This window comes from Danio rerio, chromosome 12, assembly GCF_049306965.1.
Source record: "Danio rerio strain Tuebingen ecotype United States chromosome 12, GRCz12tu, whole genome shotgun sequence".
Lineage (NCBI taxonomy): Eukaryota > Metazoa > Chordata > Actinopteri > Cypriniformes > Danionidae > Danio > Danio rerio.
This window is the reverse complement of record NC_133187.1, coordinates 51,597,501-51,625,000: the sequence shown is the minus strand read 5'-3', so window position 1 is coordinate 51,625,000 and position 27,500 is coordinate 51,597,501. Positions and strand designations below refer to the sequence as shown.

The 27,500-nt window shown below is 46.7% G+C and overlaps 5 protein-coding genes and 1 long non-coding RNA gene across 9 annotated transcripts in view; 4 read left to right on the top strand and 2 right to left on the bottom strand.

Moving 5' to 3' along the window:
• pstk (phosphoseryl-tRNA kinase) overlaps positions 1–29 on the top strand; it is a 2,567-nt gene extending 2,538 nt beyond the window's left edge. The window contains exon 6 of the mRNA XM_009307009.4: positions 1–29. This exon is cut by the window's left edge and continues 465 nt beyond it. The gene's annotated coding sequence lies outside the window, so the exon portion shown is untranslated.
• A 94-nt stretch (positions 30–123) lies between these two features.
• On the top strand, positions 124–8,083 carry acadsb (acyl-CoA dehydrogenase short/branched chain). 2 transcript variants are annotated; one of them, NM_001351649.2, is made up of 11 exons: positions 124–178; positions 4,004–4,139; positions 4,223–4,323; positions 5,349–5,555; positions 5,755–5,925; positions 6,062–6,187; positions 6,370–6,462; positions 6,595–6,684; positions 6,769–6,906; positions 7,038–7,137; positions 7,239–8,083. In NM_001351649.2, exons 1-11 carry the CDS (start codon positions 149–151, stop codon positions 7,313–7,315), a joined length of 1,269 nt encoding a protein of 422 aa, NP_001338578.1. In that variant the 5' UTR covers positions 124–148; the 3' UTR covers positions 7,316–8,083. The 2 variants fall into 2 exon arrangements, with proteins under 2 accessions (NP_001338578.1, XP_021336130.1); XM_021480455.2 differs by lacking the exon at positions 6,595–6,684 and having other exon boundaries at positions 125–178; positions 7,239–8,078.
• A 2,692-nt stretch (positions 8,084–10,775) lies between these two features.
• On the top strand, positions 10,776–13,705 carry hmx3b (H6 family homeobox 3b). Its single transcript, XM_017358610.4, has 2 exons — positions 10,776–11,210; positions 11,420–13,705. Exons 1-2 carry the CDS (start codon positions 11,060–11,062, stop codon positions 11,857–11,859), a joined length of 591 nt encoding a protein of 196 aa, XP_017214099.1. The 5' UTR covers positions 10,776–11,059; the 3' UTR covers positions 11,860–13,705.
• A 1,135-nt stretch (positions 13,706–14,840) lies between these two features.
• Positions 14,841–19,175, top strand: bub3 (BUB3 mitotic checkpoint protein). Of its 3 annotated transcripts, none has more exons than XM_005169505.6 (8): positions 14,841–14,889; positions 16,091–16,285; positions 16,419–16,488; positions 16,829–16,980; positions 17,055–17,213; positions 17,321–17,498; positions 17,975–18,191; positions 18,991–19,169. In XM_005169505.6, the coding sequence occupies exons 1-8, from the start codon at positions 14,854–14,856 to the stop codon at positions 18,998–19,000; spliced, it is 1,017 nt and encodes a 338-aa protein (XP_005169562.2). In that variant the 5' UTR covers positions 14,841–14,853; the 3' UTR covers positions 19,001–19,169.
• Positions 19,104–20,208, bottom strand: LOC141376904 (uncharacterized). The gene is made up of 2 exons (XR_012388301.1): positions 20,148–20,208; positions 19,104–19,977 (listed from the first exon to the last, which is right to left on the bottom strand). It is a non-coding gene; the product is annotated as an uncharacterized lncRNA (long non-coding RNA).
• An 83-nt stretch (positions 20,209–20,291) lies between these two features.
• The window catches only part of cpxm2 (carboxypeptidase X (M14 family), member 2), a 30,201-nt gene continuing 22,992 nt past the window's right edge, over positions 20,292–27,500 (bottom strand). The window contains exon 20 of the mRNA XM_073919059.1: positions 20,292–20,772. Coding sequence (XP_073775160.1) covers positions 20,605–20,772 — 168 coding nt within the window. The 3' untranslated portion in view covers positions 20,292–20,604. The remainder of the gene's footprint in view (positions 20,773–27,500) is intronic.

The following is a 27,500-nucleotide window of genomic DNA, read 5'->3' as shown; positions in this document are numbered from 1 at the left end:
ACAATAAAGAGTGTTGAGTTATGAAGTCTGATCAGTCTCTGAGTACTGAAATAACCCAGCGTCGTCTCCATCATCGTCATCATCATCTCAGTGTTTCCTGCTGGTGTTTGTTTCCGCCGGACTCATTTCGCGGTGACGCAGAGCCGTAATGGCGGCCGTGTGCAGAATGCTGCGACAGGTAAGTGCGCACTAAACGGGCCGCGTATCATTAATAACGCTCAGTAGTGCACACTAGTGAACACCAGACCAGAAACTCAATATTTAGATGAGAGCACAGAGCTGAGCTGCGATCGGACGGTGTTTGCTGGACTACAGGACACACGCACGCGCGCGCGCCGCTGTCTGCAGTTCTGGCGCTTCTCATTTATTTGTGTTTTTAGCGGGAACTTTCACACGAGCACGCGCTGCAGTCATCAGAGATGTACATTAATATTGATATTGAGTTGATGCTGTCCCGGAACTGATCCCGGGATGACCTTGTGTGTGTGCTCCGCCGGTGACCCGTTACTCTGTTTACACATTAGCCGCATTTCCACTATCGGGCCAGTGCGAGCCAGGGCTTTAATCGGGCCGGGGCGGGCCAATAGCCCGGGAGGTTGAGAAATGAGGCTGAAATCATGTCGCGTTTCCACTGTCGGGCTAAAGCTCACAGCGCGTCACGCAAACACCGCCCACAGAACGTCCCCGAATCAAACGTCACACAACCCGCCCACTTCAGCGGGAATGAGGCAGATAAAGCAGACCATAGAATCATCACGAAACGAAACCATTAAAATGAAGACAACCGAAACAAACAAACGACACGTAACTGTACAGCAGTACATTATATGTCTGTACGCACAGACCTGTGTATTTCCATTCATTACATTTGTTTACTCGCCGACCGACTGCATTGTGCATGGAGTGCTCTCGCCACTAACGCAGGGACCCAACACAGAGAGCGCACACATCCAAAATATAAAGCCACAGAAATTCTCCTTTATAACTCGATATGGCATGTATATTTTAACATCCTCGTGTTGATAGAAGTCGTGTTAAGTTTTCAGCACAAGAGCGAGAAGCCTAATAAAATATAGACATATTTGTTGCGCTCGGCAGCTATTCACTAAAACTCTTCATTTAAAGTTTCATTTATAAATTTAACCACGTCATATAAAAACATAAACAGTTGTTTGAGGATATAGAACACGTTTTGTGTTTGGACTTTCCCCCATATGCGTTTAAAGCAGCGAGCGCTGCGCAGGACTGAGTGACAGGAAAAAAGGTATAGGAGATTCTGCTTTCACTCACCCAAATTATGCTCTGTTTGCGCGATTTGATTAATATCATCGTATCCAAATACTTTATAAATATTTACTTATATAAATATTTACTTTATATAAATATTTCAAACCTTCTCCGGTGTTTATTGTTTTTAAAAAATATCGAAAATCTTTTTTTTTTTTCAGACAGGTCTTTGCAAAATGAAAGTTAGGCTATATGTGGCTTTAAAACGGTTTGATTTATGTATTGTATATAGGCTACCTACATTGTTATAGTTAGCTTTTGTTTATTTTATATTGGTTAATTTATTTAATGTGATTTTATACATATCCGGTATTTGTAATTCTTTAAATTATATTTCAATATACCTTAGGCTATTTTATCAAGATATGACAATATATTGTTTAAAGTCTACGAAAGTGGGCACGTATTTTGTTAAGTTTATGTCTTTCTGTTGTATTTATATGTGTATTATCTCCAAAATAAATAAAGAAAAAAGCCGCTCGCGGCTAGAGCTGTGAAGGAGCGCTTTTGCCCGGTCTCACACACATACTGGCATCTAAACGTGCACAAACAATCAAACATTTTAAACTTGACAAAAACTCTCGAAAACCTTTACTGTCTGATGTGTTTTTAATATGGTGTAAAGATTATTATGCGTTATTTAAACATAAAGGAGGACGCAGCAAAGAACGTCACTATAAATTAAAACTACTTTATTATACGCAAAAAGATCCCAGACTATAAGGCTAGATGTTTTCTTTCCCTTATTTCTTTATTTGTTTGGCGCATGTACTCATGTGCGATCAGAAAACTGCCCGCCTCTCCTTTATCTCCGCCCCGAAGCCCCAGCTGGCCCTCCTTGGCCCAAGGTATTCGGCGGGCCGAAAAAGGCCGGCCGCTGGCCCCAAGAAAGCCCCGCTTTGGCCCGATTAGGCCCCGGAAGTGACAGTGGAAACCCCACTGGCCTTGGCTCGCCCTGGCTCGCTCGCTTTAGGCGCGATAGTGGAAACGCGGCTATTCACCTGGACACACAGTCCGGTCCCCTGAACACACGAGCACTGGTGTGAAGGAACTCATTGTAAATACTCAGATTACAGTAATGGAGGAGTGTTTCTCAGGAATCGTAATTCTCTGTGTAGTGTTATAAATGTGTGCTTTTACTCTGTCTTGAGTTCTTGTTTACTGCAGTATCGGTTCTGTTCCTCCTCTACTGTCCTCCAGTCTGCATCACTACTGGATTATTTCCTGTCTGATTACAGAAATCAGTCCTGACCAATCAGATCACTCCTGACCAATCAGATCACTCATCCTAATGAACACCTCAGTGTCTGGACGGGCGGTTTATAATTACAGTTAACTGTGTGGAAGCGTTAAATGTGTTCAAGAAGATCCAAAATCTCCACACACTGACCCAGAGACTGTTAGATCAGGTCACTGATGAGGAGATGGCGGATGTTTACTGTATGAGGACTGAAACACTTTTTTTATTTTATTTTAATGTCAGGGTAACAATAACATCATAGAAATGCAAGAGTGTACATGAGTTTTACAGAGGAGCAAAGACTCAAGTAAGCACATAAAAGAGAAAAGAAAACAACAATGAAAAGAAAAACAAATAATATTACCTTATGTGTTAAGAAAATTAAAAAAGGAAAATAAGTTAACCGTTCTAATGGCTTTAAGATTTTAGAGGAAGCAATAGTTCAAATGTACTGTTGAATTTCCTTTTCAAAAACAATAAAACAAGGTATATGCTGAGAGAATTTACAGCGGTGTATATGGAATTTAGCAAGGATTAAAATGAGATTAATAATGAAATATTCCTTACTTTTATCATCAGGAGCATTAAAAAAACCAGCAGGATATCCTTAAAAGATAACAAGAATCCTGGTAGTATTTTACGATAAATATCTAAAGAAAGTTCAATCCAAAAGCATTGTGTATGAGGGCAACTCCGAAAAATATGGTCATGATGACTGAAACGCACAGCAGCACAGGATGACAACATGATGTCAGATTGACGCTGTACCCTGACGTCATGAGGATGCTGCGTTTAGTTTGGAGGGTTGACATCAGAACACAACAGCAGGCCAATGTCAACATCCAACCCAAAACCAAGCAGATATCAACGTCTAATGGTGCTACAGCTTGGCGTTGTGTGGAGGTTACCGCTATGACGTCTATCAGATGCTGGATGTCGGTCGCCAGACCTGATGAATAAATGTCAGTGTTTGACTCAGTATGACGCTGGGTTAAGATGTGGACTCGATGTAGGATTCCGGTCACTTGCTGACAACCTAAAATCAACCAAACATCAACATCACTTGACCTCATCATTGGACATCAGAATAACGCTGTTCTTAGACGCTGGCCAGACCTTGAATATCGGTCACCTGACATCACGACCTAAATCTGACCTGATATGAACATGTGATGATGTTGTGTGTGTGCTGGACAATCACTAAATGCACTACAGAATGTTTGGTTTACACACACACACACACACACGCGCTTAACACAGCGCAATACTCTCCTCTTGAAAGCTGGACTGTTCACTCATACTCTGAGTGATGTTTACAGCAGACACTGTTACTCTGCATCTGTAGGAGAGTCATGCTGCTCTACTGGAGTCTGACTGATCACTGCTCTCTCCACCACTGCACACGACTATACACCAAAGCTCAATCATACATGATCATGTTGATGCAGTAAACTGTGTGTGTGTGTGTGTGTGTAGGTTTCTCGTGCGCGCGCCGCTGTCAGACTGCTGTGTTCGCGCGCAGCGGCTACAGAAACTCTTCAGGATGGAAACAGAAACTCTTTTCAGCCCCTGCAGAGTTTCTCAGAGGAGGAGAGCATGATGAGGGAGACGGGTGAGACTCTCTATCTCTCTCACACACACACACACACACTTACTTAAAGACACACACACACTCTAATGCTCCGCTCTGCTCAGTCAGGAGGTTCGCGCAGGAGTGTGTGTCGCCGCTGGTGTCCAAGATGGATGAGGAGTCTGTGATGGACGCTGGAGTGATCAGAGCTCTGTTTGAGCAAGGAGTGAGTCCATAACACACACACACACGCACACACACACACACACTCTTGTGTAAAACAAGTGTTCATTAGAGTTAGTTGTCTATCTAGGGTTGGACACTGAAACTGAAGCTCTGGCCACTGCATTATGGGGACACAGCAGAGCTCAGAGGAGGTCAGGGTGTTGGTGTGTGTCTGTGAGCGAGACAGCAGGTGTGTGTGATGATCGAGAGCCGCGGTGTCCAGAGTAACGTCAGCAGACCACCAAGAAGAAGAAGCAGCAGATCCAGCAGGAGGAGCTGTGGAGGCCGGAGGAAGCTGAAAGAGCTGCTGACCCTGATTCAGCCAGAACACATGAGAGCACAGCGGCCCGACTCACTGCAGAATGACATGTGCAGCTCCACTCTCCTGTGTCCAGCAGAACTGCTGCTCTGGAGCTCCACCGGGTCAGTATACATGAGCCAAACCTCCGCTCACTCCTGCCCACGCCGAACGCCGGCTTCAGTGGAGCAGCGGTGGAGATCTGGAGCTGTGGACGGTGTGGAGCGTGTGCTGATCTCTGATGATCCAGCTTCACTGTGTTTCCCACATGCGGGAGAGTTACGGTGTGGAGAAGCCCCACAGGAGCGGCCCACCCAGACCGCTGATGCCCAGAGTCCAGCATGGAGGGTCAGGGAGGGTCTGGGCTCAACATCATGGTGTTCCCGAGGGCAATACTGCTGCTGGATGGGCGCTGGGTCACTGCCAAGGACTACCCAACCATTCTGGAGGAGCATGTGACCCAGTGGGTCAGTCACTGTGTCCTGAAGGCGGTGGTGTGTGTCAGGATGATGATGCAGCGACACACACAGCAGGACTGGAGACAGAGCGGTCTGATGCACATGACAGTGAAGATGAACATGGCCTGCACAGTACCCTGAGCTAAACATTATTGAGCACTTTGGGGTTCAACCTTTAGTTCCAGGGTCCGAGCCCTGTTTGTGAGCGTGTGTGTTTGTATATATGTGTGTATGTTTGTTTTATGCATATGTGTGTGTGTGTGTGTGCAGCTGATGGGTATGGAGATCGGCAGTGAGTACGGTGGATCAGGCTGCAGCTTCTTCTCCTCAGTGCTGGTGATCGAGGAGCTGGCGAAGGTGGACGCGTCGGTGGCGGTGCTGTGCGACATCCAGAACACGCTAATCAACACGCTAATGATGCAGCTGGGCACACACACACAGAAGGAGAAATACCTGCCCCGACTGGCCAGCGACATGGTGAGCACACACACACACACACACACAGAGGAGAAATACCTGCCCCGACTGGCCAGCGACATAGTGAGAACACACACACACACACACACACACACACACACAGGAGAAATACCTGCCCCGACTGGCCAGCGACATAGTGAGAACACACACACACACACACTCTCTCTCTCTCTCTGTGTGTGTGTGTGTGTGTGTGCAGGTGGGCAGTTTCTGCCTGTCGGAGGCCGAGGCGGGCAGCGATGCGTTCTCTCTCAGGACTCAAGCGCAGAAACACAAGGACTACTTCATCATCAACGGCTCCAAGATGTGGATCAGCAACGCAGAGCATGCAGGAGTGTTCCTGGTGATGGCCAACGCGGAGCCGGCGGCGGTGAGCGCACACACACACACACGCACACACACTCTCATACATAAACAGACACACACAGCTGGACTGTGATATACACACTCTACAACACTGTGTTATTAATGTGTGTGTGTGTGTGTGTGTATATGTGTGTGTGTAGGGCTACAGGGGCATCACCTGCTTCATTGTGGACCGGGACACTGAGGGTCTCCATATCGGCCGCAAGGAGAACAAACTGGGGCTCAGAGCCTCGTCCACCTGCCCTCTGACCTTCGACAACATGAAGGTGATGCACACACACACACACACACACCTACACCTATCCCTGACCTTCAACAACATGAAGGTGACGCACACACACACACACACACACACACACCTACATCTACACCTATCCCTGACCTTCAACAACATGAAGGTGACACACACACACACACACAGTGGCCAGATGAGTGTGTTGTTCTGCAGGTTCCTGAGGAGTGTGTGCTGGGGAAGGTGGGCCAGGGCTACAAATACGCCATCGGGATGCTGAACGGAGGCCGGATCGGGATCGCAGCGCAGGTCTGATACACACACACACACACACACACACAGTAAACAGCCTCATCACAGCAGTAATATCATTAGTCTTTCACCTGAAGACAGGTGTGTGTGTGTGTGTGTGTGTGTGTGTGTGTGTGTGTGTGTGTGCAGATGCTGGGTCTGGCTCAGGGTTGTTTCGATCAGACCGTCCCGTACACCAGGCAGAGGGTTCAGTTCGGCAAACGCATCTTTGACTTCCAGGTAGTGTTTCTGCTGTGTGTGTGTGTGTGCTGTGTTTGTGCGTCACATGATCATGCTGGTTCACGTGTGTGTGTGTGTGCGCAGGGCATGCAGCATCAGATCGCTCATGTGGCGACGCAGCTGGAGGCGGCACGGCTGCTGACGTATAACGCAGCGCGGCTGAAGGAGGCGGGACGACCCTACATTAAAGAGGCCTGCATGGCCAAATACTACAGCGCTGAGGTGTGTGTGTGTGTGTGTGAGAGAGAGAGAGAGCGCGGTCACTGCTGTGCTTACATGTGTGAGTGTGTGTGAGTGAGCGGTCACTGCTGTAGCTGCTGTGCTCACGTGTGTGTGTGTGTGTGTGTGTGCAGGTGGCCTCTCTCACCACCTCTAAGTGTCTGGAGTGGATGGGCGGTGTGGGCTTCACTAAAGACTACCCCATTGAGAAATACTACAGAGACTGTAAGATCGGTGAGTGACGATGATGATGATGAAGATCAGTTGTGCTGTGCAGAGGGCGGGACGTGACCTGATCATCCTGTTATCTGACTGGTTGTGTTCTGGTCCCGCAGGAACCATCTATGAGGGAACCACCAACATCCAGCTGAGCACCATGGCCAAGATGATCGACCAGGAGTACGGCGGATAACCCAGATCTGCTGTTTACTTCACACACACACACTCATGATCACAGTGTCAACACACTCATCAGTGTACTTCTGTATTTATGCACTTTACCATGTTCCTCCTGGCGTTCATTACGCTGCTCTCTCTCTGTGTGTGTGTGTGTGTGTGTGTGTGTGTGTATAGTGTCACAGCAGGTCTCTGAATCATGTTAACACTAGATGTGGGTTTAAATTAGTTCCTGATGGAGCCTGTGCCTTACAGATGACGTGTGTGTGTGTGTGTGTGTGTGTGTGTGTGTGTGCGCTGTTAACAGCAGGGGGCAGCAGAGGATCATGAGAGTTCTTGTTCTCCTACTGCAGGAGTCACTCTGTTCCCGGAGGGTCGCAGCCCTGTCCTGCTTCAGCACACTCACCTGCAGGTCTCCAACAAGCCTGGAGGACTCCATTAGTCTGATCAGGAGTGTTTAATCAGGGTTAAAGCTGAACTGTGCAGAGCTGCGGTCCTCCAGGAGCTGAGTGTGACACCTGTGCTCCTGTATCTCTCCTCCTTCTGTTGTTCTGCTCAGCGTCTGCGTTTGATTCATGTTTAATAAAGTTCTTACTGATATCAGTGTGGAGTCTGCGCGGATGAGCTACTCTTGCAGTGTTTGCAAATAAACACAGATGAGCAGCGAGTGACGCTCACATCACAGCAGAGCTCAGGACATGTGTGAGAGCGCTGTGTTATCATCAATGTCTCTATTACACTGTAGACTTCTGTCCTGAAATAAATATAATGTAACGGCAGGAAAGTGTCATTTCATTATTGAGGAGGTTCATTTGCAGTATTTCTGCTTTACACACACACACACACACACACACACTGGGTACAGCCTGAGCCCGCCGCTGCTGCTGGGCTGTTGTGTGTGAGCTGTACTCAGGCCTGTAGAGTGACTCCTCTAGACTGCTCCGCCGTGCGCAGTGGCCGTGTCTGTTCAGGGGTAAGAAGTCTCCAGCAGGCACGGGCCGGTATAAGACGGTGTGATAACCTTGGGTAATAATATCAGGGCTTCACGGTACCGCGCTCACTGCTCTGAATATCTTCTGTTTAAATGTATGGGTAAAATACTAATGCTTTCCCTCTGTTTCCTGAAAGAGTCATGATGTTGTGGAGCAGAGCACATGTCAGGCTGAATAATGAAAGTGAAGGATGTCTTCTGCTGTCTTCATTAGTTTCACTGATTTCTGCACAATTTAAAACTGCATGTTTGGATATTTTATCTATTTAATATTTAACTAATAAACGTAAATGAAACAATCTCACACACCTGACTAAAGAAGAGTGTTACAGAAAACTTAGACGCAGAGCCGGCCCATGGCCACCAGGGGGCCCCCAAGAGAGCATGAAATTACTAACTTTTGATTTAGTTTGTTGGAGAGTTTGGTTATATGTTATGGGTGGGGCAACTATATCAATATGCTCTGGCGCCAAGAATCGATATTTATCTAAATGTACAAAAGATCTGAATTAATTAATCTACTCTGACTGCAGCTATTTACCGCTGTGGCTGCAGTACACCCAGCTGCCACCAGGTGGCTCTTCCCGTTATGGTGGATCAACAATACATCAGGGACGCAGCAGCCTTTATAACCACTGACAGATGAGCCATTACAATTGTGAAACTTCATACAGGAATATGGGCTCACACTATTTATTTCCGCCAGAATATATAAAGATATCAATAGGACAAGAACACATAATTTGAAGGGTTTTTCATTTATTTACCCCTTGCAGACCTTTGCAAAGTCTTGTAGATGATATTTTTGCTGAAAATATTAGAGAAATTAAAAAGAAAAACTTAAAAATGATGCTCTTTTTAAATGGATGAGTAATTAACTAATGTTCTCCACTGCTGGAGGCATTATAAGTGCTCAGAGGAGTCTGTGCTCACCTTTCTGAGTATTACAATCAGTTACTGTTCTTGAAGAAAATATATTAATCTAGTGGCAATGCAACATTTAGCATGATTAAAAATAAACCAGCGCTATGCATAAAATACATCAAATAGGTGGGCCAAGTTGTAATAAATGTCTTTAGTTTACAGAAAACTAGAAAGCAATACATTGCTATTTTAACTGTTTTCTAACATGCACAGTTGAAGTCAGAATTGTTTGCCCTCCTGAATTATTAGCGCCGTTTATTTTTTCCCTAACTTCTGTTTAACGGTGAGAAGCTTTTTTAACACATTTCTAAACATAATCGTTTTGATAACTCATCTCTAATAACTGATTTATTTCCTCTTTGTCATGATGACAGTAAATAATATTAGACTAGATATTCATCAAGACACTTCTATACAGCTTACAGTGTCATTAAAAGGCTTCACTGGGGTAATTGTGATGCTGCTGCTCTGATTAATTTAGAGATGAGTCCTCTATCTGCATTTTTCAGCTTGTTGAACAGTTGTGTGCTTTTTTACACAGCTGCAATACTATAAACATGCTTTTAATGAAAGAAATGCATCTTATAACTTTTTGATGCATTTTTTACTCTTCATTTGCAAAAATTTTAATATATCATGGTTGGTTTTCTTGTGATCAAATTTCACAGCCATGTACTATGAATCATTGACAGTTGGTAAATACTGCAAAAATTCTTTCCTTTTTATTGTTTTTGTCTTGTTTCTAGTCCAAATATGTAGAAAATCTTAAAGAATAAACATTTTCTAGACAGATTTTCTGTGGAAAATGCTTCTTGATTTAATTTGATTTTGATTTAAAGTGATTTTTTTAGATATTTGAACTAGAAAATACAAAAAGTATATGTGAGAAAAAGAGCATATTTTATAATGTAAGCAACACAGCTACAGCAAATAAAATTGATAATGCGTGTTTTAAATTTAAAGTGTGCAAATAATCAAGGATTTATGATAATTTATCATATTGTCTGCACCAAGGGGGCCCCAAATAAAATTCTGCTTAGGGCCCCCTAAAGGCTTGGGCCGGCCCTGCTTAGACGGTATTTAAACCTTGATTTGTCCAAACCGCGGTATACCTTGAAAACTGTCCCATCACGCCTCGAGTACAGTGACAGCAGTGAGGAGCAGCTGGACTTCCCCATGACACAGCACACTTCACTACAGCTTACTCTGCAGTCCAGCACTGGGCCAAACTCAATATTGGGCTCATTTTTCACCTAAATTAAATCACACTTTTAACCCAGTGGCTGCTTTTCCAGTATTTGACCCAGTAAGCCAGTATCAGTGTGCCGAGTGTAGAGGCAGCAGGCAATACCCCACTGCAGAACACTCCAACACACCCGTCACACTTACTGCCAAACACTGAACTGCTGGAGCCCAACACTGAAGATCACGTTAACCCAGTTACTTTACAACAGCCCAGCCCAGCCCAGCCCAGCCCAGCCCAGCCCAGCCCAGAGTTTAGTTTAGGCAATAAAGACAGATCTACAAATGATCCGATGAGATTCAACGACAAAGTCTGGCAGAAACCAAATCACCCACAAACACACACACACACACACACACAGACAGACTCTATCTCTCTCTCTCTCTCACACACACACACACACCTCTCTCCCTCCTCCGGGTGTTCTCTCTCTCTCTCTCTCTCTCTCTCTCTCTACACTCCTCCTCCTCCTCCTCCTCCTCCTTCTGCTGGTGGTGGTGTTGTTCCTCTTGTCCGTCCAGCAGTGTGTGTCTCCTCATTCTGCTGCTGGTCCTCTGAGGGGTGTGTGTGACTCTTCCTCCTCCTCCTCCACTTCTCTCCTGATGGAGGAGAAACTGAAAGACTCTCCGTTCTCCATCCAGAACCTGCTGAGCAGGCCGGAGCGCCCGCCGATGCCCGTCTGCAGAGTGCCGGAGCTGGGCTTCCTGCGGCTGGGGCCCTGGTGCTGCGCTGGAGCCCCGGAGACGCCCGCCGGTGAGTACACAAACACTCACACACACACGCACGCACGCACACACACACACACACACGCACACGCACACACACACTGGACAGTCTGAGCTGACTTTAGATGTGTCAGATTACAGTCATGATGAGTAAGTTTAACTCTGAGTATGTGTCTCTCTCTGTGTGTGTGTGTGTGTGTGTGTGTGTGTATGTGTGTGTGTGTGTGTGTGTGTCAGGCATGCGCAGGGCCCCCGCAGACACACTGCAGCCGGACTGTGCGGCCCCGGGGCCCAGCGCTGAGGATGATGATGATGATGAAGAAGCTCCGCTGGAGGACAGTGACTGTGAGGAGGCTCGAGCGCAGGTGAAGAAGCTCTGCCGGAAGAAGAAGACTCGCACCGTGTTCTCGCGCGCGCAGGTGTTCCAGCTGGAGTCCACCTTCGACCTGAAGCGGTACCTGAGCAGCTCGGAGCGCGCCGGCCTCGCCGCATCACTGCACCTCACCGAGACGCAGGTCAAGATCTGGTTCCAGAACCGCAGGAACAAGTGGAAACGGCAGATCGCAGCCGAGCTCGAGTCCGCCAGCCTCAGCCATGCGCACAGGGTGGTGCGTGTGCCCGTCATCTACCACGAGCACGCGCTCTACTACCCGCACCCGCTCATCAGACCCGTGTGAGGACCGACAGACCCGCTGTAGAACTCGGGCACCTGTCGGAGGAGCACACCTGAGCTGGACACACGGCTTCAGTGCGGTCTTTCATTTCTGGAGTTGCGCATCTTCATCATCTTCATCATCATCAGTATCGGCTCTGCAATGTTAACCGGATCTCCAGATGTTTGTGTTGTGATTGTCAGAGATGGAGGTGTACATGTGTGTGTTCAGTGTCCGCTGGAGCTCTGCTGTGTGTCGTTCAGTAAACCCATCAGTGGACCCGTCCCGCGCTCACCTGTCAGGACTCCCGCTCTCAGACCTGCTCTCTCCGCTTAAACATGCTGGGCTGTTTTAACCCACCGCTGAGTCAAACGTAGACAAATGCTGGATTATTATGGACAAGGCTGCATTATTTTATTATGAAATTGAATGATATTTTAAGCCCAACTACTGCGATTATTTACTATTGTGTTCATGTTTGACCCATTAGAAGTTAAAATAACCCAGCAGATGTACCGTGACTGTCTTCTGTAAATACTGAATTGTTTTGCAGCTGGCGTGTGTGTGTGTGTGTGTGTGTGTGTGTGTGTGTGTGTGTGTGTGTGTGTGTGTGTGTGTGCTGTAATAAAGCGCGTGTGTTCAGCAGTGTCGTCTCTCTGTGTATTCTCCTGTACCGGGTGAAATGGTCACGGCGCGGGGTTATTTATTGTATTTATAATATTATTGTCGGAGGAAGATCACTCAGACTGAGTTATAAATGTTGAACTTGTTCAATCTCCTCATTATAATCACTGAGGTGTTCTGCGTCATATAAGACTGTTTAACATATCATCATGTGTTGATCAGGAGAGGATCTGTCAGTGCGGGTTTGAGTCTTATAAAATCTGCCGGTTATTACTGATATTTCTATAATTATCTTTAATGTAATGTTTAGCTGCGCGCTCGCGTTGCCCGATTAATCCCGCAGTTCACGGCATCGCGACGCGTTTATTAAACACTCTAAACACGCTAAAATATTAAAACATAATCAACCGAATAACAGCCGACACATGAGAATAATTCTCCACCTGTATGATGAAATCTCTCCATCTATCGGCTCTTTCTTCAGCTAAAGCATATTGGAGAGCAGACGGACTGAGTTTATACTTTATTATTATTAATTTTGATTTGCGTTATTTTATTATCCTGATTAATTCACTGAATTATGATCATCACACACACATTTAATTGTAATTGACGCTTATTTAATACTCATTTGTGAGTCGCTTTAGACAGAAGTGTCTCCTAAATTAATCGTGTAATCTATATAATATTCCGCGTAAATAATCATCATCTGATGCGCTCATAAAACAGCAGATTAATACCGCAGTCATAACTCATAATCACTGTATCAAACACGGATAACAGGGTCTCCTGATGGATTATCTGAGTGACCTGAGAGGTTTATAAGCGCCAGCATGTTTCACCTGTAAATGTTTTAGAGTGTCGGGAAATTGCGGGAATAGACTATTGTGTGCTTTCATGGTTCAACACTAAAGAATCTTTTCTGGTTCGATCGGGCCAATGGTTCAGATTTTTACTTGCCCTGCCAAAATCACTGGCCCCATCAACAACAACAACAACAAAAAAGGAAAGTTAGTAGTTATTTTTAGCTACATATTTTAAATAATGTGTAAAAAATAAATCGGTGAATCTAATTTCAATATTTAAAAAATGTTAATAAAAGTATGATGAGCAAAAACCAGTGCTGCAAACAAAAAGTGCGGAATGGAAATGAGGTATTTTAATGCAGTTTGAAATTATTTAACAAAACGTGGCTAACTGGCATATTGTGCAAATAAATAAATAAATAAATAAATCGCTTAATTTTTTGTTGTGTCCTCATGTAAATCTCTGCTTCCAAGCCGTTATAAACAGACATTTTATTTTAGCCTCATGATCTGATGTGGCCGTCTCTTCGTTGTGGCTGTTATCACGGTTTAAAAAAAATCATGTTCAAAACATCAAATCAGATAAGAGGATCCAAAAAGCAATATTGTGTTTACGACAACACAGAGAAGGAAGCATTTTAAGACAATAAAAGCTCAAGCTTAAAATGCACACTATTGACGCATATTCGCGGGCTAATTAAACTTCAGTGACACGCCGGCACTGTCCCAATCCGGCCAGTAATAATCCTCCTGTCCACTGTCCCAGACATCTCACACTGGCCCCGGCCACAGGGCAGTCCTTATTATTGAGCCCTGTGCTTTATTTCTTACATTTCGTTTACATTTTTATTGTAAAAGTGATCGATAAAATAACCCAAACTATGTAAAAATATAATAATAATAAAATATAAAATAATACTGATAAAATAATAATGATAATAATCTGATTCAGACATAAACTAATAACGTTAATGAACACAGAGAAATGTAGATAATATGTAGATCAAGCTACACATTCGGATAATTTCTGAATTAAACGGAAGTGACAGAAATATCGTTTAATATGCGACTCGAGGGCGGATTATTGACATTATGTGAAATATTATATGAAATATGATGAATATGAATGATTCTGCGCGAAACTCTTCATGTATGAACACAGAATTTGGTCATTTCTCACAGTAGAGTAGTGTTGTGTGGTGATCAGCGGGCACGCAGGAGCAGTATTGATCACTAACTGAACACCTGAGTCCTCCTCAGCCCTCAGCGGCGCTGACTCTCTACTCAAGCCCACAGCTGAGGGGAGTCGCGGCTGCTCCTCTCCGCCACTCGGTCTCTCCGGTTAACGGAAATATAAACTCACTAATCCTGAAACAGATTTAATCCATACCTGAGCTGTCGATCAAACGGCTGATGCGCCGCCGGAAACACGTCACTTCTCGCGGTGATTTGTTGTTTCGTGTGCTCGTTCGCGCCAGGAAGTTGATGCGCGTAACCAGTCAGCAGTAGAGACCGTTGGACGGAGTTTTGAAACGGGCCAATGAGAGCAGAGCTCTGCTGTGAACGCAGCCAATCAAATTGAGCCCAGATGAGCGGCAGAGCAGCAGCAGAGAACAGCGGCACGGTGAGAGCTAACGCGCATTATATCAGTATACTGTTATTAATATTAATACTAGACCAATCGCGAGTGTCTGAGAGAGGTTTACTCGCCTGCTTCAGCTCTGAGCAGCGCGGGAGAGATGATCAGAGCAGCGAGAGTCAGGATCCACAGCTCCCGGGGCTACAGCGAGTCCAGTTATGGGGAGCGGATGCTAACTGAGGGTGTCTGGTTCCTTCTCTCCTGTGTTCATTCTAGGAGCAGCTGGATAATGGTCTAGCTGGAGTAATACACAAGTGAGGGTCTGTTATGATAAGAGCTCTACTGAGGGCCTAATTAACTGTTAGTAGACTAGTGAAGGTCGGTAATGAGAATAGCACTAGTGTAATCTGACTAGTGCTCTAGCAAGGGTTTGTGTTAAGAATAGTGCACTAGTGAGGGTCTGTGTTATAAGAGCACTAGTAAGGGTCTGTGATGAAAATAGCGCTGGTGATTGTCTGATTAGTGCTCTAGCAAGGGTCTGTAATATGATAAGAGCACTACTGAGGGTTTAATTGGTAGACTAGTGAGCGTCTGTCTTATGATAGAAGAACACTACTGAGGGTCTGTGACAAGAATAACGCTAGTGATGGTCTGAATAGTGCACTAGTGAGGGTCTGTTGAGAGTAGGGCTGCTCAATCTATCGTTTCAGCATGGATATGGCAGTGTGCGTATCCGCTATAGCAGGGGTCACCAATCCTGGTCCTGGAGGTCCGGTGTCCCTGCAGGGTTTAGGATTATTAGGAAAACAGGATTATTTCACGCTGACAGATCATCTCCTTAAAACAAGCAGCAAACTCCTCATTTCACTGATTTCCTCTGACGGTGAACACTCCACAATCATCTTGATATTTGGACTAGAAACGAGACAAAACGAAGTCAGAAAAGCTTTTCTCTGCCTTAATACTGAAAGACTCCAGAACACCGCCAGACTCGCAGTATCTCAGCTGTGTTCACACTGCAGAAGAAAACAAGGCAGAATCACATTATTGCAGGACCCTGCAGCTCTATACACAGTAGTGATGATGATGATGATGATGGTGATGGAGCTCTACTGAGGGTCTGGAGAGTAGTGTAGTGGTCAGCGAGTGCCCTTGAGTGTCTGTAGTAATGATTGTGTGTGTGTGCGTGTGTGTGTGTGTGTGTGTGTGTGTGTGTGTGTGTGTGTGTGTGTGTGTGTGCGTGCAGATGACCGGAGCGAATGAGTTTAAGCTGGCCCAGGGCCCGGAGGACAGCGTCTCGGCAGTGAAGTTCAGCCCGTCCTCCTCTCAGTTCCTGCTGGTGTCCTCTTGGGACGGCTCCGTGCGGCTCTACGACGCCAGCGCCAACAGCATGAGGATGAAGTACCAACACCTGGCGCCCGTGCTGGACTGCGCTTTCTCTGTAGGGCACGACCCAATCACACACTGCAGAATACACACTGGAGACTCTCAATGACTGTGCGTGCGTGTGTGCGTGTGTGTGTGTGTGTGTGTGTGTGTGTGCGTGTGCGTGTGCGTGTGCGTGTGTGTTTCAGGACCCAACCCATGCGTGGAGCGGTGGTCTGGACAGTCAGCTGAAGACTCATGACCTGAACACTGATCAGGGTGAGTGTGAACAGCGTCTGTGTTCCGGTTCACACACACACACACACACACACACACACACACACTGCAGACTGAAGTGTGTTGTTGATCTGTGTAGGATGTGTAAACAGCTCCTGTTACGCTGCAGATCAGTACACCAGCACATGAGGGTCTCTAATACTGCAGTAGCCCACATATTCATCATTCACACACCTTTACCTGAGCCGCTCCACTGATCACCTGGCCTATACTGCATCTGTCCGCCATGTTTCTAGTTTTAATCTAACTCTGACCCTAGAGCACTCATTAGTGTACTTTGATGTGTGTGTGTGTGTGTGTGTGTGTGTGTGTGTGTGTGTAGACACTATCGTGGGCACACACGACGCCCCGATCCGCTGTGTGGAGTTCTGCCCGGAGGTCAATGTTCTGGTGACGGGCAGCTGGGATCAGTCGGTGCGGCTCTGGGACCCGCGAACACCCTGCAACGCCGGCACATTCACACAGCCTGAGAAGGTGAGCACACACACACACACACGCATATAGACTGTCTCACACACACATACACTCTCTCTCTCTCTCTGCGTCAGGTGTACACTCTCTCTGTGGCGGGGGATCGTCTGATCGTGGGGACGGCGGGTCGCCGGGTGCTGGTGTGGGATCTGAGGAACATGGGATACGTGCAGCAGCGCCGCGAGTCCAGCCTCAAGTACCAGACGCGCTGCATACGGGCCTTCCCCAACAAACAGGTCACACACACACACTCAGCGCACGCACCGCTCACACCGCAACCCTAGAGTCAACACAACATAATGTTATAAATGACGCGTGTGTGTGTGTGTGTGTGTGTGTTCAGGGCTATGTGCTGAGCTCCATCGAGGGCCGTGTGGCTGTGGAGTATCTGGACCCCAGTCTGGAGGTGCAGAAGAAGAAATACGCCTTCAAGTGCCACAGACTGAAGGAGAACGGCATCGAGCAGGTGCATCCGGTCAACGCCATCTCCTTCCACAGCGTGCACAACACCTTTGCCACCGGTAAACACACACACACACACACACACACACACACACACACACACACTGCAGTTCATCACTCAAAGCCTGCCATTACACATGCACATCTATAATGCTCTTAGTCTATGCTGACATCATCTTCAGCAGCTCAAACACTCTAATGGCGAATGGACAGACGGCTGCTTCTCACTCAGGCCTGCTGGACATGCTAATGAGATGGAGACTAGTGGGCGGGGCTTTCCCCCTCTGATGACACGTACAAAGAGAGAATGCCAATCACAGTGCTTCTGCATCAAGTCTGATACAACAAACACAGTTCACTACTGTTGAGCATCAGAGGCTGCTGGAGACACACACACACACACACACACACACACACCACACACACACACACACACACACCACACACACTGCTGGGGTTAAATGCTTCATAGAAGTCATTTCTGCATAACAGGTGTGTTTTTAATGCGTGTGTGTGTATGCGTGCGTGTGTGCAGGTGGTTCAGACGGTTTCGTCAACATCTGGGACCCGTTCAATAAGAAGCGTCTGTGTCAGTTCCACCGGTACCCCAGCAGCATCGCCTCTCTGTCCTTCAGCACGGACGGCTCTCTGCTGGCCATCGCCTCCTCATACATGCAGGAGCTGGGGGACGTCTCACACCCCGCTGACGCTGTGTTCATCCGCCAGGTCACCGATGCAGAGACCAAGCCCAAGTGAGTCACACACACACACACACACACACACACACACACACACACAAGCTGAGGCTGAGTGTGTGTGTTCAGTGATGCTCCTGCGTGCGTGCGTGCGTGCGTGTGTGTGTGCGCGTGTGTGTGTTTGGGTTAGTGAACTGTTGTTTGGCTTTAGATTATCGACTGTCCTCACTGCTGGATTATTGCAGTAAATCTCTCCTCATTCATTATCGCTGAACATCTGACCGTGTTGTGTGCTTGTCGAGACCAGGGCTTCCCAAAGTCGGGGTTGCAGGACAATGACGGGGGGTCACTTGGTGATTTCTGAAAGTCGAATAAATCACTCCGTGACACCTTTATCCATCAAACACATTAAACATGAACACTGAGGACCGTCTCTGAGTCTCCAAAACTAAAGCAACATCCGTCTTGTGCTGAGTCCAGCGCTGTCATTAGCGGACGCTAGCATTAATACTGCAGTGATCTAGCGATGATGAGGGTTTAGACTGTTGTGTGCTGTCAGTGTGTGTGTGTGTGTGTGTGTGCTGTCAGTGTGTGTGTGTGTGTGTTCAGTGTTTGTATATTTATAATTGGCTCTGAGGAATGTGGGGGTCTCGAGTCGCTGGCCTTGTTGTTTTTGGGGGTCACGAGCTGAAAAGTTTGGGAACCCCTGATCTAGAAGATGCTGCGTGATTTAAGAGTTTACATATCTGGACTAGAAACAAGACACACACTCTCAGTGACAAGCAGTGTGTGTGTGTGTGTGTTTATATACTCATGTGATGTGTGTGTGTGTGTGTGTGTGTTCTGGTGTTCACAGATCGACGTGATTGGCTGAGCTGCAGTGATTACCCCTGAACACACCCCTCCTCCACCACTCTGCCTGCCTGTCTGTCTAACGTGTGTGTATATCTGTGTGTGTGTGTGTGTGTGTGTGTTCTGTTCTCCAGTGTGTTTTTATGTTCTGAAAATCAATAAATCTTTTTTTTATTCATGTAACGTGCAGATCTGTGTGTGTTTATTTCATCTGCTTAATGACAGCTGCTTCATTCAGGGCATTCACAATTGTTCACACACACACACACACACACACACACACACAAACAGATTGACAAGCAAACTCTAGCACACACACACTGTCTGCAGAGAGGATCAGGCATCACTCCTGCACTATTCTGCAGTGTGTGTTGGTGTGCTGAACAGTGTGTGTGTGTGTGTGTGTGTGTGTGTGGCTCTCTCTGATCAGCGGTGGTGACTCTGGCTTTGCTGATGTGATGTGAGCTGCTTGTTCAGCAGTAATGTCCTCATCTGCTCTTCCGCTCGCTGATGTGGAGTTCACTGAGGAAGAGCCGCACAGTCAGCCAACGACACCATATTACCATTAAACCAGCAGAACACCAGCAGAACACAGCTAATGGAGCAGGATCAACGCTATATCTGATCATCTCCACTGTGATCAGCTGAGTGTGTGTGTGTGTGTGTGTGTGTGCTGATCATGTGGTTTATTGTCATTAATGTTGGTTTGGCATGTGTCTGCTCCTGTCTCACACCTCCAAAAGCGGTTCTGGATGATCCGGTGTGATCTCGAGTGTGTGTGTGTCGAGTAACAGGTATAGCCCAGAGCAGTTCACACACACACATGATCACGTCATCATCCACACACACACACACTGTGGTGAGCAGCTCGTGGGCATGTCTCAGCGCTGTGCTCCGCTCTCTTTACAGTCTCCTCTTCTCTTTTGTCTGGTGGAGAACTTCACCGACCCGTTTCAGCAGGACCGAGCCGGTGCCGTGTGCAGTACAGCTCCTGTCAGAGGAAGCGGTGTCAGTGTTCAGCACATCTATAATCTAGAGTCTTCAGCAGATCTGAGCCTGATGTAATCTACAGCTGCTGTTCCTCACTTCACATACATGCATTAATATTAACGTCACACACACACACACACACGAGTGAGCAGTTAGAGAACATGAACTCACCTGACTGAGGGAGTCCTGCGGCACTGCGAGAGCTCAGATCTGCGGCTCCTGCACACACACACACGCATATGTGCACACACACACACACTCTGAATAACTTCAAGTTCTCTCCTGTTCCCAAAGACACACACACACACACAGCACGACAGACAGAAATCTGCGCTTTATTGCACTGCATCATTACACAGCATCAACTCAACACTGCTGATGAAGAGGAGAGAGGAAGAGTGTAGAGCTCAGAGTGAAGCTTGATCATAACATACTGAACACACAATCAACAGCCAGCACAACAAACAGTGTGTGTGTGTGTGTGTGTGTGTGTGTGCTGTCAGTTCAGTCCATCTATTAATGCAGGTTATTGCAGTGATTGGGAAAGTAACTGAGCTTTATTAGCAGCATTAAAGTGTGTGTCTGAGTGAGTGTGAGTCAGAGAGTGTGTGTGTGTGTGTGTGTGTGTTCAGATGCTCAGTGTGATGGAGCGGATTCTTCCACACGGGATCCTGGATTCGGTTGCGTCTCCACGCATGCGGAAGATCACACGTGTGCTGGACGGGATGGTTGCCGTGGCGATGATCGGTTTACCCAGCCACCCCTGAGGACCACGCTTATACAGGGAGACGGTGACCTGAACACACACACACACACACACACACACACGCTGAGCATCAGTGTTCACCAATGAGCGGCCCACACAGAGTCTGCATCTGCCTATTCACTGATGTAAGAGTGTGTTAGTGTGTGTGTGTGTGTGTGATCAATGTACAGGACAGTATTGATCATCTGCCGCTCTCCTAAAGGAATGCACATCTTACTCCTGATGGCGATCTCCTCCAGAACGACAGCGGCTCTTTGTTTATACGTGTGTGTGTGTGTGTGTGTGTGTGTGTGTGTGTGTGTGTGTGTGTGTGTGTGTGTGTGTGTGTGTGTTTAGCTAGTTTCCGCCAGTGATGTGTGTTTGACAGGACGGGCTGTACATCACGATGATGTCATACAGATCATAAGGCCGGAGAGCTTCAGCTCCTCAGTGCAGCTGGGTGGTTTGCCAGTGGAGATCTGCAGCTGTCTGTGGATACACTCATCGTGTGTGTGTGTGTGTGTGTGTGTGTGTGTGTGTGTGTACTGAGACTCCAGTGTGCACAAACACAAGCTGCACAAACTGTCCTGAACACACGTCTGCTCTGAGGATCCTCAGTCTATAGTCATCCCTGATTGGCTCCTGCACTAAGAGGGCGGGGCTTAATTGGCTATATTGAAGTTCCACTTTCCCCATTCTACAGGAGCCACGCGTCTGCTGTGTTCTGTGTGTGTTTAAACTGAACGCTGACTGTGTGTGTGTGTGTGTGTGTGTGTGTGTGTGTGTGTGTGTGTGTGTGTGTGTGTGTGTGTGTGTGTGTGTGTGTGGTGAACAGCAGAAGCGGAGGCTGGGTCACGTTGGGTCGTTTCATCTCGTCTGTGTGCTCCACAATGGCTGTTTAATGAGACTCACACATCCTCAGATAATACACACGTCGCTTCTAAAGGCTGGCAGGATTAGGATCATCCTCTGTCATGGCTGATCTCCCGCACTATCACTAGCTGGACACTACACTCCGTTACGGGTCTGCGTCCGACCTCTGATGAGGTCTGATGATGATGATGTCTGATGAGCAGAACAGGATGAAGAGTTTAATGGAGACGCTGGCTCACATCCACTGTAGAGCTCTCTACACACACACACACACACACACACACACACACACACACAGTGTCTGTGAGTAACTAATAATGGTCATATATTAGCCAAGACTTCTCTCTAGTGGCTCATATCAGTTATTAAAGGCCCTGATCTGTCACTGCTGACCCACTGGTGTTACTAGTAGTCCAGTTGTCTCCCAAGGGTCCCAGATCAATAAAAATGACACTGACCCAAACACTCAGCCAAACACCTGAACACTCACCCTAACACTTAAGCACTGACTCAAACAGTGACCCAAACAAATGAACACCAACCCAAACAACTGAACATTGACCCAAACATCTGAACATTGACCCAAACAAATGAACATTGACCCAAACAAATGAACACCAACCCAAACATCTGAACATTGACCCAAACACCTGAACATTGACCCAAACATCTGAACATTGACCCAAACACCTGAACATTGACCCAAACATCTGAACATTGACCCAAACACCTGAACATTGACCCAAACATCTGAACATTGACCCAAACACCTGAACATTGACCCAAACATCTGAACATTGACCCAAACACCTGAACATTGACCCAAACACCTGAACATTGACCCAAACACCTGAACATTGACCCAAACACCTGAACACCAACCCAAACATCTGAACATTGACCCAAACACCTGAACATTGACCTAAACACCTGAACATTGACCCAAACATCTGAACATTGACCCAAACACCTGAACATTGACCTAAACACCTGAACATTGACCCAAACACCTGAACATTGACCCAAACATCTGAACATTGACCCAAACACCTGAACATTGACCCAAACACCTGAACATTGACCCAAACACCTGAACATTGACCCAAACACCTGAACACCAACCCAAACATCTGAACATTGACCCAAACACCTGAACATTGACCTAAACACCTGAACATTGACCCAAACACCTGAACATTGACCCAAACACCTGAACATTGACCCAAACACCTAAGTGCTGACTTAAACAGTGACCAATACAATGTCCCAAACACCTGAACAACGAGCCAAACACCTGAACACTGACCCAAACACCAGAACACCGAGCCAAACACCTGAACACTCAGGCAAATACCTGAATACTGACCCAAACACCCAAACACTGACCCAAACACCTAAACACTGACCCATACACTGACCTGAACACTGACTCAAACATCCAAACACTGACCAGAACATCGAAACTTCGACCCAAACACTGACCCAAACACCTGAACACTGACTGAAATGCTCAGCTGCTCTTGCGGTGCGCACTCCTCTAGTGCCCCATTCACACTATGAGCGTTAATCAGCACCGAGCGGCTGTTCATTTCAGCAGAGAGCGGGCGACAGTCCGGCACACCCTGTTTTCTTCTTCATCTCTGTTGGGCTTGTTCTGTACCGATTCATTCATATTTAGTGTTTCCCTGAGCAAAGTTTCTGTCAGCAGCTCGTCCGCTCTCGGACTCATGATGTGGCTGCGAGTGTGAATGACTCTTGAGCTCATGTGGGATTGAGTTCAGCTCCACAAACACTGCTAACCGCATTACAGGAGCTGCACGCGCTCCGCTGCTCCCGCTAACTCCATTTAGCACACAAATCAGGTTTAAAGAGCATATTGATGCCCAGCATTATTAAGCGTGATTATCAAAACAACAGACAATGGGCCGATGTCCGCTAACCGGTTTATCTGTAATTTCACAGAAGCAAAACAGATGGCGACTCTCAGATTCACTGCAGAACGAGGAAACGCAGATAAGACTGATTCAGATCAATATAAAGCACAAGTTCTGATAAAGCCCGGCTAATCACATCACAGAGGAAAGTTCAGGCAATCACCATCAATTAAAGCACAGTGACGAATTTATCGGCAATTAGCGAGCAGCCGTTCATTAGACAGCAGAAACACATCTGGAGATCTGTGCGCCGGTCCAACACAGACGGGTTTATTCTAATCGACCAAACACGAACAAACTCGAGCGGGTCGCTGAGCGGCGGGGGGACCGACTGCAGTAATGAACAGACATAATCGGCCCCCTTCACACAATATATTCAAAATATGCATAACACCAGGTGACCGTGATTATGCGGGAGTGGATCTGTGTGTTCAGCCGGAGTCACACACACACGGGTCTGCCATGTAAATCTCCATCTTGAGTTTATGAAGTGTGTGTGAAGAGCTGTTGAAGCGTCGTCTGCAGGGTTCTGAGAGCCGCCGCTGTGCTGGAGAGCGGATTATAGAGCGCAGGAGAGCCGGCATTAGCCAAACTATCAGGTTTAACACAAACCAGATGAACTCACTTTATGATCAATCAAAAAATTCATTACAGTCATACAGATAAAACATCTCAGCCTGAACGACGGTCCAGTGCGGATGAAGGCAGATCTACACTATAGTATAGTCAAATGCTGAACATATACTGTACATGTAATGTACACCACAGTGTAAAGAGGGACAGAAGACTTCAATCTTAATCACCTGCTAAATAAAATGTTCTTATAACAGTTATTATAATCTGGAGGAAATTAACGATACATTAAAGTGTCAGAGTTTACATAAACAGCGGATTAAGCACTCATTACACATCTACATCTGTCTTTGCATTTTCAGACCTGTGTGTGTGTGTGTGTGTGTGTGTGTGTGTGTGTGTGTGTGTGTGTGTGTGTGTGTATAATTATTTCTGTGTGTTTCGTCTGTACGGGTTAAAGATGTGTGTGAAAACCCTCTTCTTCAGTGGCAGGCTCAGGGCGTGGTTTCATGGTTTCAGGCAGTGTGTTTCTCAGTTCACGAGTGATTGTGAAACTGTGTCACAGAGAGCAGATGGAGAAACACATTAACACACACTGCAGAAACACACACTGCAGAAACACACACTGCAGAAACACACACTGCAGAAACACACACTGCAGAAACACACACTGCAGAAACACACACTGCAGAAACACACACTGCAGACACACACACTGCAGACACACACACTGCAGAAACACACACTGCAGAAACACACACTGCAGAAACACACACTGCAGAACCACACACTGGAGAAACACACACTGGAGACACACACACTGCAGAAACACACACTGCAGACACACACACTGCAGAAACACACACTGGAGAAACACACACTGGAGAAACACACACTGCAGAAACACACACTGCAGAAACACACACTGGAGAAACACACACTGCAGAAACACACACTGGAGAAACACACACTGGAGAAACACACACTGCAGAAACACACACTGCAGAAACACACACTGCAGAAACACACACTGGAGAAACACACACTGCAGACACACACACTGCAGAAACACACACTGCAGAAACACACACTGCAGAAACACACACTGGAGAAACACACACTGCAGAAACACACACTGGAGAAACACACACTGGAGAAACACACACTGCAGAAACACACACTGCAGAAACACACACTGCAGAAACACACACTGGAGAAACACACACTGGAGAAACACACACTGCAGAAACACACACTGCAGACACACACACACTGCAGAAACACACACTGCAGAAACACACACTGGAGACACACACTGCAGAAACACACACTGGAGAAACACACACTGCAGAAACACACACTGCAGACACACACTGCAGAAACACACACTGCAGAAACACACACTGGAGAAACACACACTGCAGAAACACACACTGCAGAAACACACACTGCAGAAACACACACTGCAGAAACACACACTGGAGAAACACACACTGCAGAAACACACACTGCAGACACACACACTGCAGAAACACACACTGCAGAAACACACACTGCAGACACACACACTGCAGACACACACACTGCAGAAACACACACTGCAGAAACACACACTGCAGAAACACACACTGCAGAAACACACACTGGAGAAACACACACTGGAGACACACACACTGCAGACACACACACTGCAGAAACACACACTGCAGAAACACACACTGCAGAAACACACACTGCAGAACCACACACTGGAGAAACACACACTGGAGACACACACACTGCAGAAACACACACTGCAGAAACACACACTGCAGAAACACACACTGCAGAACCACACACTGGAGAAACACACACTGGAGACACACACACTGCAGAAACACACACTGCAGACACACACACTGCAGAAACACACACTGCAGAAACACACACTGCAGAAACACACACTGCAGAAACACACACTGCAGAAACACACACTGGAGAAACACACACTGCAGAAACACACACTGGAGAAACACACACTGGAGAAACACACACTGCAGAAACACACACTGCAGAAACACACACTGCAGAAACACACACTGGAGAAACACACACTGGAGAAACACACACTGGAGAAACACACACTGCAGAAACACACACTGCAGACACACACACACTGCAGAAACACACACTGCAGAAACACACACTGGAGACACACACTGCAGAAACACACACTGGAGAAACACACACTGCAGAAACACACACTGCAGACACACACTGCAGAAACACACACTGCAGAAACACACACTGGAGAAACACACACTGCAGAAACACACACTGCAGTAACACACACTGCAGAAACACACACTGCAGAAACACACACTGCAGAAACACACACTGGAGAAACACACACTGCAGAAACACACACTGCAGAAACACACACTGGAGAAACACACACTGCAGAAACACACACTGCAGAAACACACACTGCAGAAACACACACTGCAGAAACACACACTGCAGAAACACACACTGCAGAAACACACACTGGAGAAACACACACTGCAGAAACACACACTGCAGAAACACACACTGGAGAAACACACACTGCAGAAACACACACTGCAGACACACACACTGCAGAAACACACACTGCAGAAACACACACTGCAGACACACACACTGCAGACACACACACTGCAGAAACACACACTGCAGAAACACACACTGCAGAAACACACACTGCAGAAACACACACTGGAGAAACACACACTGCAGAAACACACACTGCAGACACACACACACTGCAGAAACACACACTGCAGAAACACACACTGGAGACACACACTGCAGAAACACACACTGCAGAAACACACACTGCAGAAACACACACTGCAGAAACACACACTGGAGAAACACACACTGCAGAAACACACACTGCAGAAACACACACTGGAGAAACACACACTGCAGAAACACACACTGGAGAAACACACACTGCAGAAACACACACTGCAGAAACACACACTGCAGAAACACACACTGGAGAAACACACACTGCAGAAACACACACTGGAGAAACACACACTGCAGAAACACACACTGGAGAAACACACTGTGGGTGTGGTTTGTGTTGTGTAGTATAATGTGATCTGCAGTGTGTGTTGTGTTGTTGTGTTGTGTTGTGTAGTATAATGTGATCTGCAGTAGGTGTGTGTTGTTGTGTTGTGTTGTGTAGTATAATGTGATCTGCAGGGTGTGTGTGTGTGTGTTGTGTTGTGTAGTATAATGTGATCTGCAGGGGGTGTGTGTGTGTTGTGTTGTGTAGTATAATGTGATCTGCAGGGGGTGTGTGTGTTGTTGTGTTGTGTAGTATAATGTGATCTGCAGTGTGTGTGTGTGTGTGTGTGTTGTTGTGTT

Bases quoted from the DNA above. Each gene is read 5' to 3' on its own strand.
- bub3 (XM_005169505.6), top strand. From the start codon at position 14,854: ATGAGCGGCAGAGCAGCAGCAGAGAACAGCGGCACG. The intron at 16,489-16,828 runs GTGAGTGTGAAC...GTGTGTGTGTAG, and splicing joins TGACCTGAACACTGATCAGG to ACACTATCGTGGGCACACAC. The intron at 17,499-17,974 runs GTAAACACACAC...GCGTGTGTGCAG, and splicing joins GCACAACACCTTTGCCACCG to GTGGTTCAGACGGTTTCGTC.
- acadsb (NM_001351649.2), top strand. From the start codon at position 149: ATGGCGGCCGTGTGCAGAATGCTGCGACAG. The intron at 4,324-5,348 runs GTGAGTCCATAA...GTGTGTGTGCAG, and splicing joins GAGCTCTGTTTGAGCAAGGA to CTGATGGGTATGGAGATCGG. The intron at 7,138-7,238 runs GTGAGTGACGAT...CTGGTCCCGCAG, and splicing joins CTACAGAGACTGTAAGATCG to GAACCATCTATGAGGGAACC.
- hmx3b (XM_017358610.4), top strand. From the start codon at position 11,060: ATGGAGGAGAAACTGAAAGACTCTCCGTTCTCCATCCAGAACCTGCTG. The intron at 11,211-11,419 runs GTGAGTACACAA...TGTGTGTGTCAG, and splicing joins AGCCCCGGAGACGCCCGCCG to GCATGCGCAGGGCCCCCGCA.